Source organism: Chiloscyllium plagiosum, chromosome 19, assembly GCF_004010195.1.
Source record: "Chiloscyllium plagiosum isolate BGI_BamShark_2017 chromosome 19, ASM401019v2, whole genome shotgun sequence".
Classification (NCBI taxonomy): Eukaryota; Metazoa; Chordata; class Chondrichthyes; order Orectolobiformes; family Hemiscylliidae; genus Chiloscyllium; species Chiloscyllium plagiosum.
The window spans coordinates 27,032,939-27,042,877 of NC_057728.1; the positions used below are offsets into that span (position 1 = coordinate 27,032,939).

The 9,939-nt window shown below is 42.1% G+C and overlaps 1 protein-coding gene across 1 annotated transcript in view; it reads left to right on the top strand.

Annotated features, from left to right (window-relative positions):
- LOC122559429 (synapsin-3-like) overlaps positions 1-9,939 on the top strand; it is a 265,554-nt gene that overhangs the window by 39,120 nt on the left and 216,495 nt on the right. Inside the window, exon 2 of the mRNA XM_043708876.1 lies at positions 1,970-2,540. Within this exon, the coding sequence (XP_043564811.1) occupies positions 2,227-2,540 (314 nt within the window). The 5' untranslated portion in view covers positions 1,970-2,226. The remainder of the gene's footprint in view (positions 1-1,969; positions 2,541-9,939) is intronic.

Sequence of the window (9,939 nt, forward strand, 5' to 3'; positions counted from 1 at the left end):
TCATCTGTGACTATCGATGATACAAGTATCTCAGCAAGAGGCCCAGCAATCACTTCTCTCGCTTCCCACAGAGTTCTTGGGTACACCTGATCAGGTCCTGGGGATGTATCCACCTTTACCCGTTTCAAGACATCCAGCACTTCCTCCTCTGTAATCTGGACATTTTGCAAGATGTCACCATCTATTTCCCTACAGTCTATATCTTCCATATCCTTTTCCACAGTAAATACTGATGCCAAATACCCATTTTGTATCTCCCCCATTTTCTGCAGCGCCACACAAAGGCCACCTTGCTGATCTTTGAGGGGCCCTATTCTCTCCCTAGTTACCCTTTTGTCCTTAATGTATTTGTAAAAACCCTTTGGATTCTCCTTAATTCTATTTGCCATCTTTTAAAGGTGAAAGTATAAGATAAAAAGACAAATATAAGTTTGGATGTTATATGATAGAGCATTGAATATGATAACAAGGAGATGTTACAAAACATTTTGATCACAATTGAAATGTTAAGTGCAGTTCTTATTGTTGGCGGAAAGCTACTGAGTGAAAGTGGTTTCTGTTGAAGGGATAGCATCATCACAGGCTTAATGGGATGAATAACCTCATTTTCTGCTGGAGTTTTTACAGTTTTGTGGCTATCTTTATACCTGATCTTATTTTTGTGGATGAATCCCAGATAGCAAAACTGGCAAAACATTGAAGAGGGTAGTTAAGAATCACAATTAATAGATTACAGTGATGGACTTTGATGTATGTTTATACTCTATTGATAAAACAGATTTGTCATGAAGGAAATGACTCCGTGTTACAGGCTGGTGTAATGAGATAGTTTAAAGTTAGATTTTCCGCTTTGTTGCTCCAGTTCTCAGATGGTTAGTGGCCCCTGACAAACCTGCAACTATTCCCTGGCTTGTGCCAGGCTGCCCTATTGTAAAGCTCTGCCAGTAGCCAAGCCTCGACAGAGCAGATGTTTGAGCATGAAAATTGTCAGATCAAAAATATGAAACAGATAGATCCCTGCACAGGCTAAGCCACACCTTCCTTGGACATCCTAAAGCTTTCTGACACATTAATGCTGTTAGTTGGCTCGCAGTGCACTGAGGACTCACAAAATATGTTGAAACCTGGATACAAATGATGGATTTTTCAGACGTCAAGTGAGGCAATACCAAGGATAGAGATCCTCAAAAGTCAGGATTGCCTTTTGAATCCCTTGCAGCCTGGAAGAAGTTGTACTGTGGTCTACTGACCAGTGGAAGTGAGGTCCACATAGAGGTGGTTGTTGTTGCTATTGCTGAAATCAATCATATAACAGTGATGAACCGTGTCCACTTTTCATGTGGATGCAGCTTTAAAGGGGTGGCCAGTGGGGTTGGCAGAATATACTGCAACAGCTGGCCTCTGCTTTTCCCACCTCCATGGGGTATGCATTCACAGAGGCACTGGGTTCAATCAGTGGGCACTCTGCACTGTTCGGTTGACATTGACTGTGTGGGATCAGAATAAGTATTGGAAAGTTAGTTCTCTGCTAACAGAATGATTTACTATGTGCATTTATTTATTTTCCTCCTTATTTAAGCCTTGAATTTCTACATTTCCTGGACCTGTGGGCAGACAGTAGAAACCTATTCGAGAATTGAAGCAGTGGAGCAACTGGGATGGGGAGAGATTTCTTTTGTCCTTGAACATTACATCCTCATGATTGGATATTAAACAGCATCAATTTACCATGTTGGCAGTCCCAGTTGTGAACCTTTATTTAATTAAACATTGGCCATTTTTATACTAACAGTTGAGTTTGGCAAAACTGCAATTTGGACACATTTCCCCTTGATATCTAGTTTGAACTGTCATTGGATCTGGAGCTGGAGCTAACATTATTGATGAACACTTTGGCATTGTTGGGTTAGTGCTCAGTGTAAGCCAACCTTGTCTCCCTGATTGATGTGAAATGTGTTATTCTCTACAGGAAAGATACTTGGATGTGTCACAGAGAAGATTCCAACGACTCCACTGATCGTTTGTCTCCAGGAACCTTCACGTCCTACAGCTACCTGCTGGTTACAACCTCTCTCTCTGTCTCTCTCTCTCTTTCCCCCAACAAGAAATCAAGATCTGCTATCTAGATATTTCTGAATTTGAAAACTGCTGCCTTTTCACCAGAAATTAATTGCACGTTTGACCTCTAACCCAGATTCTCAGAAAACTCTTTGACTTCTCAGAAGGATGAATTACCTACGAAGACGCCTCTCTGACAGCAGTTTTGTCGCAAACTTGCCGAATGGTTATATGATGGACCTGCAGCGTCCCGATAGTTCGACCAGCTCACCAGTGTCCCCAGCCACTGAGCGCCGTCCGCCACCTGCTCCCTCAACAGGCTCCACCATCCTCAGTTCCATCTCCAATGCTGTGAAACAGACAACAGCAACGGCTGCAGGATTGGTGGAACAAACAGGAGCTGCACCCACACCTGGACCCACAGCTCCCATCGTACGGAAACCAAAGATCCTATTGGTTATTGATGACCCGCACACAGACTGGTAGGTGTTTTGTGGGCTAGATTAGTTAATGAGAGAACAGATTGGCTGGAATGGAGATCAAAGAACCACAACTGGCACTTAAGCAGTATTGTTCTGGCGCTCAGCTGTTTCAACATTTTAATGGATTCCCAGCCTTGCCTCACTATACATTCATTGCTGAGAGCTCTGACTCACTGATTCCTTCAGTAAAATGTAGATTTGCACAAAATAGTTTTTAAGTGCTTTGCATTTCTGTAGTTGGTACTTGAAGGGTCTAGGTGATAGTTATTTTTTTTCTGCTGGGCTGTAGAGAAAGACTTTTTTTTTAAAAGGTGGAAATTAATGAATGACTCCTTAAAAGGTGTTTTTTGTAACATCTGATTTTATTATGGTGTTAATTGGTTCTATACAGTGGGTGAGTGAGCATGGGAGAGCCGTAGCTCGGGAACGAGGCTCTGAGCGCTATGGTTTGGCGCAGGATGCATGATAACACTTTTTTGTTTCCTCAGCCGGATTAATGTTCACCTTGGAATGGCCACATGAAGAAAGGTAACTCTATCAGAAAGAAAGAAAGTACTTGTGTCCCTTGAAACGAGAACCTCAATCTCCCAAATGATCATCCCAAATTAGTCCATTCATGACAACCTCCTCAACAGTCATAGTTCCCTCTGGATACTATGCTTCTGAATGGCATTACAAGAGGGCTGTGTGGGTGCTGGAGAGAAAGTATGTGCATGTTTGGGGCAGGGGGCAAACAAAGGGCATGTCAATGAGAGAAGGGGAGGGAGACTTATGGCAATGAATATAGCCCAGATTACTTACAGCCACACTGAACCTTTTAAGTAAAATGGATTGATTTGCTTTTTTTGAAAAAGGAACATACATTCTCAGCCAGCACTGTCTTATATTTCAATATCTGGAAAATTCCTGCAGGGATTATAATTTATTTTGAGAGAGAGCACGGAATGTTGCGCTTGGAAGGGTATCATGGAGTTTCAAAGATATGCTTGAAAGGAAGAAATATGATATAAAATCCTGAACCATCTCCTGTGAGTCACATCCTCAGTCTTTAAACATAATATGAAGTAAAATAAACCTGTCTGGGGAAAGGATGTGTCTGTGATTCCCCTGCCAAGAATAAAAAGCAAGAAGGTTTTAGAACTGATCTACAGTTGTGAGTGTGTGTGTGAGATAGCCTGGAGTTCTCATGCTGTCTGTGTGTGTCTGTGTCACACTCTGTCTGTCTGATTACAAAACTGGGCTACTCCTCTGTACATCTGCAGAATCCAAAATCTTATTGGTGAGGTGATGGCCTCGTGGTATTATCACTGGGCTGTTAATCCAATGACCCAGTTAATATTCTGGAGGCCTGGGTTTGAATCCTGCCATAACAGATGGTGGAATTTGAATAGAATAAAATCCTGGAATTATGAGTCTAATGATGACCATGAACCCATTGTCGATGGTTGGCAAAACCCATCTGGTTCACTAATGCCTGCTAAGGAAGGAAACTGCTATTCTTATCTGGTCTGGCCTACATGTAACTCCAGACCCACAGCAATGTGATTAACTTGTAATTACCATCTGGACAACCAGACATGAGCAATAAATATGCCATAGCCAGTGACACCCTCCCCACAGGAATGAAGTTTAAAAAATACTGCTGATCTACCATACACTACCAGAACCATTCGACTCAACATTGCACCATCTACTCCACACACACAAACGAAACACTGATTCATCTTCTAACTGTTGTCTTTTTACTCCGTTTTTTAAAATCTGTGTGTATGTTCTTTTTTTTCACGTTTTAGTAACTAATAAAATTACATTTTTTAACTAAAGAAACTGGATAAATTGATTCCTTTTAAAACATAAATGCATAAGAAATGGAGAATGTGTGTGTGTGTACAAGGAAGGCAAACCCTGTATCTGAAGTGAATCTTGTTGTGAGCTGCACAGTAGTGGGACTGAATAGGGAAGGAGATCCAGCTCCTCACTGTCCACCTGACATCCGAATGAATTAGAGTCCATTGCCTGGAGACTGATCAGAACAGGAGGGAAGGTAAGCTTCTGTGTGAGAGACGGTGTGGGGATTCACACGTGCGCAAAAGGAAGCAGATATTCATGAGAGAGGGCAGGTGAGTGCAATAGGGAATGGATGTGTGCAAGCAAGAAAGTCAATAATTTAGCATGGGGTCTTCATTTCTTAACATAAGCTCAGGTCAGACTTCCAGCTGAGTTTTAAGCAATGTTTGAGTAATGTGTTTTAGTAAGTTGTACATGATGATAAGGCAGCAGAGCAAACATGCTCTGACTTGCACTAATTCCAACCATTGAGGAAAGCCTTGTTACATGGCTACTGAAGTCTCATCTCAGAGATTTTTCTATGTATTCATTAAATCCAATCTCTACACTGTGACTTCACAAGGCACAGCAATGGAGAGGCAGCACCTTGGCAGTGTTAGCTCAGATCACTACAGAACCTTGGGAAGTTGGAGAGATTGCACATACTGACCTTTTGCAACTTTCACCTACACTCTTTCCACCTGTTTCCCAGACTGCGGCCATGAAATTGAGCTGTGCTCAGGACGCTGATAGCTGTACACTATCACTGACTGACAGAACAGTGTGACAAAAAGGTAGCAGGGTGGGAAAATGCTTTGTGTTCAGGAATATCATGTGACCTCTAGAGTAAGAGGAGCAAATAATAGGTTTCCTTTCGTACAGAAGCAGACCATACAATTCATTAGATCCACACCGGCCCTCCAAGCAGTTTACCATCCCTAACCTATCTCTGTAACTCTACATTTCCCTAGCCTGCATGCCACTGGACACTACGGGGTAATTTAGCATGGTCAATCCACCTAATCACATCTTTGGACTGTGGGAGGAAACCGGAGCAACAGGAGGAACCCAAGCAGACACAGGAGAATGTGCAAACTCCACACAGTCGCCCGAGGTGGAAATGAATCTAGGCCCCTGACACTGTGAGGCAGCAGTGCTAACCACTCAGCCACCATGTTGCCAAATATTAGGCCATTTGACAGTTGTCCACCCCCATTTTCTTCACCCACCCCAAGGTTAGGGATTTATAAGTTGGAGAATGTGGACCATGTACATAAGCAGTGACTCCAATCAAAACTGGAAGCTCTTAGTGCCTTTCATTTACAATTTGTTCGAATGTCATAGGGCAGGTCAAATGGGGAATGTGTGGACTGGCTGCAAGCAGTGTGTGATCAGCACCTCTGATCCTGATGGAGTAGGTCCAGAGATGTCATAACAAATTAGATCCAATAGCGAGTGGAATCCATGCACAGCAACCTTGAGGGCATGCAAGGAGATAGCGTCTGCTATGAGGGCGGCAGGAAACAGTCTAAAGTTGTGGATTCAATGTAGGAAGAGGTTCCACAAGCCATTGTACTCTGCCAAGATGAATATTTATCAGAAGTACACAGAGGCCCAAGTGATGGTTCAAATCAGAATGCTGCAGGCATGACACATTGCTCTGCCATACTGTAGAGGCGGGGAATGCACACAGTGGTGGGTAGTGATGCGGTATTCCATTCTGATGCACTTCCAAGTTCAGATTTGTCCCTGTCATATTGAGCTTAACGTCACTTTTATTTACACACCTGGGAAATAGGTTGCACTAAGGGTGAGTCTGCAAAACCTACTGGTGATTTGAGGAGGCAATCATTGTGATAGGCAGTGATGAATTCCACCTTGTCTCATGTATGAGCTCCAGCCATGGAATGGCAGCCTATTAGTGACCTCTTACATGGAGAGACATATTTGGTATCACTGAGTGGATGCAAGAGCAATGTAGCTCCATGAACAGACTACCAGGCTCATTCCGTAGTCTGGTGAAGCTCACTCACAGTATGGCCGCTGACCTGGAATACAGGAGAATCTATGTTTCCTTAACATCCCCACTGTTGGAACAACGGTTACTAGATTCAATGATGCTGCATCCCAACGGAAAGTCCCAGGTATCCACTTGAAGGCTGTGGAGATCAGAGAGGAGGGTGAAGGTTCTGAGAACATCTTAGTACTGTCATCTTCCAACTTTCCAGCCCTTCTGCCAGAACCCGCATGTGCTGTACTTGTTCCAGTGACATTGCAGTTCCTCAGAGTTGCAGAGGGAGCTACCTTCAGTCTCTGGTGTGTTTTTGCACAACTGGGCGAGCTGCCATATAACTAAATGTTCCAAAGCATGAGAGGCCTTCACCTTGATCACTGATGGGCTCACTTCTTTCCATTGCATATTACTTCATGTATAACACAATTAAACTCATCCTAAATGCATGTCACTGTTGCCAAAAGCATTGTGATCTGTTTTTGTGCACAAGTACCATCAATGGGAATGGTTAGAGCGTGGAGGTTCTGAACATTGATGCTGATGATCGCTTTTTGAAGCCAAACTCTCACTGGCACCATCAGGAACAAGGCTGTGTCCGTGCACGACCAGCTGAGAAAAGCTGTTTCCTTCTCCAGACCTTCAGGGAATGTTATTGTACACCAAGAGTTGTAGGTTGACGTGCTGCTTGCAGCAATTCCTATCCATCAATAATGATCTTGAAGGGAGGATCAATGTTCAGGTTCAGTCTCCAATCCAATTTTTGAGGCACACTTCAGCCTTGAGTGACCTGTCCATCCGAAATGACTTTTACACATGGATTTTGTGTGTGCCAAGATACCATTTATCCTCCAGGGAGGCACACTTGTGTGGTTTCTCTACAACAAATACCGACGTTCTCTTCAAGGTGCTGGAGGCTGTTTTTTTTTTGGGGTAGGGTGGAGCTTGGGTCATAGTGAGGTAACATGTTTGCCAGTATTACATGTTGCAAATGTGGAAGTTCGTAGAACTTCGAACACATGGCGTTCCCTGCACCAGTATTAGTCACAGCAGTCCTGTTAATACATCTGATCAAACTCTCCTACCCTCACCCTCATCTCTCAGCCTGCCCCCATCCCATGTGAACCTTGTACCCTCATGTTACCTATAGCTCCTTAATCATACTGAATAGGGGTCACCTAGTAAACTTATTCATAGTCAAGCAAGTTGAATGGCAATCCCTTAACTATATTCGTACAATATTGTACAAATATTCAATGTGAGTTGGAAGTTCACTCAGCCCCTGTTTTTTAAAACAAGTAGTGACATTATAATATTGACTATAAGGAAAAATCTATAAGTGTTTACTTACAGTGAAGTGGCTACCACTCCTTACAGTTGCCTGCCTTGTCTTCATCTTGCTGTCCTCCACAGTGCAAGGTTTCTCATGGCCTGCATTTCTTACTTGAGTTAATCTTTTTTCATAGAATCCCTACAGTGTGGAAACAGGCCATTTGGCCCAACAACTCTACACTGACCCACTGAAGAGTAACCCACCCCAATGCATTCCCCTACCCTATTACTCTACATTTACCCCTGACAAATGCTTGAAGGGTCCATCGTTTTCAACAGCTTGAGAGTCCATTCATTCGTAAAATACATCTGCACAAAGTAACTTTCATGGTAGACAGACTGACACAGATTAGACCATCCAGTGTTTATTACTGAAAACTGTAATAAACTGGGTACCTGACAAAGACTAAACAAGCTTAAGTTGTTTTTGTCAGAACTGAGTGTTCTGCTAACTTACTGCCCATCTCATTAAAAAAGTTCTGCAGCTTTCAAACATGTGCTTTTAGTGTCCCCCTTATGTGTAGGGAGGTCTTTGGTTTTACATTTGACCCATTGATCAACTCTAACTTAGGCTGGGAATCCATGTGTGATTCGTCCACAGTTGCTTTGTATATTATCCCACACTGACATATTTCTCAATAGGGCTCACTTAAGCAATTCAATGCTCTTAAAGGAAAGTTCCAATGCTCTGAGTAATTTTGAAATGTTGAGAAAAACATTGTAGTTGCATTGTAAAGATTGATTTTCTTAATTTTTCTACTCTCAACCAAAGACTGTGGTAGGGTCTCTGTGTCTGCATCTTTGCTAAATTGCCTTGGAGGGAATGAATATGCAATTTGGCTTTTGTCATTTGAGTCATACTTCTCAGTTGTATCTATCATCTTCTGAAATGTTGCTTTTGCTAAATAGCAAAAGATAGGTATAGATTTATACAGGGCTCATTAAAGACATCTCCAGTGTTGGAAAATAAACCTTGAACCCATTAAAAATCAACCAAATTTCAGTCTTCAAGGTTACTTCCAGCAATTTGAAATATGTTAGTTGAGGTCAGTATATCAGCAGAAATTTTGTAGCTTTTCAACATGAAAGTGGAAATGTGAAGTTATTTTAAAATTTTCATGGCAGAAGTCTCCAGGTCAATTGGAAGACAGTCAGCTGCTGGCTGCAGAGAATGACAAGTGATGTGAGTAATGGTAACAAAACCAAAGCTCTCTTTCCTTGGATTGACTCATGATTGCTGCCATGTGTTGTTTTTTCCAAAGTATTTAGCACCACCAAAGTTTGTACTGCCGATTGTGTGAAGCCCAACAAGCTGTTCACCAGGAGAGTGTTTCTCTATCAATTGATAGAGAAATTCATGCTGCACATCCAAAATATTTCCCTGGTACAGATGAAAACTCAATAATATATCTGCTTCCCTCCAACATGGAAGGGAATAGCTGATACAGTCAAAGCTTTTTGTTTAAATCTAAGCATGGTAAACAAATATTTCACCAAATCACACTGGATGGAGTTAAAATGTTGCAAATTATTGTCTCAGGTTTTGTATGTGCAGATGGATACATGTGTTGATGACGTTTTTTAATCAATTGAGGGGTGCTATCACAAGATTTGAAAAGGTATCCATAGTAGATACAGGTCACTCTGCTACACAGTCAGTTTTTCTATAAAATGATGGTTATCATTCTTGTGCAACTCCATGTTACAGAAAAACGGTGCTTTAGAAACAGCATTTAAGTGTCGGTCATGTAATTGCATTACAACCAACACACAGTCTATATCTTCCATATCCTTTTCCACAGTAAATACTGATGCAAAATATTCATTTAGTCTCTTCCCCCATTTTCTGTGGCTCCACACAAAGGCCGCCTTGCTGATCTTTGAGGGGCCCTATTCTCTACCTAGTTACCCTTTTGTCCTTAATATATTTATAAAAAACCCTTTGGATTCTCCTTAATTCTACTTGCCAAAGCTATCCCATGTCCCCATTTTGCCCTCCTGATTTCCCTCTGAAGTATACTCCTACTTCCTTTATACTCTTCCAAGGATTCACTCGATCTATCCTGTTTGTACCTGACATATGCTTCCTTCTTTTTCTTAACCAAACCCTCAATTTCTTTAGTCATCCAGCATTCCCTATACCTACCAGCCTTTCCTTTCACCCTGACAGGAATATACTTTCTCTGGATTCTCGTTATCTCATTTCTGAAGGCTTCCCATTTTCCAGCC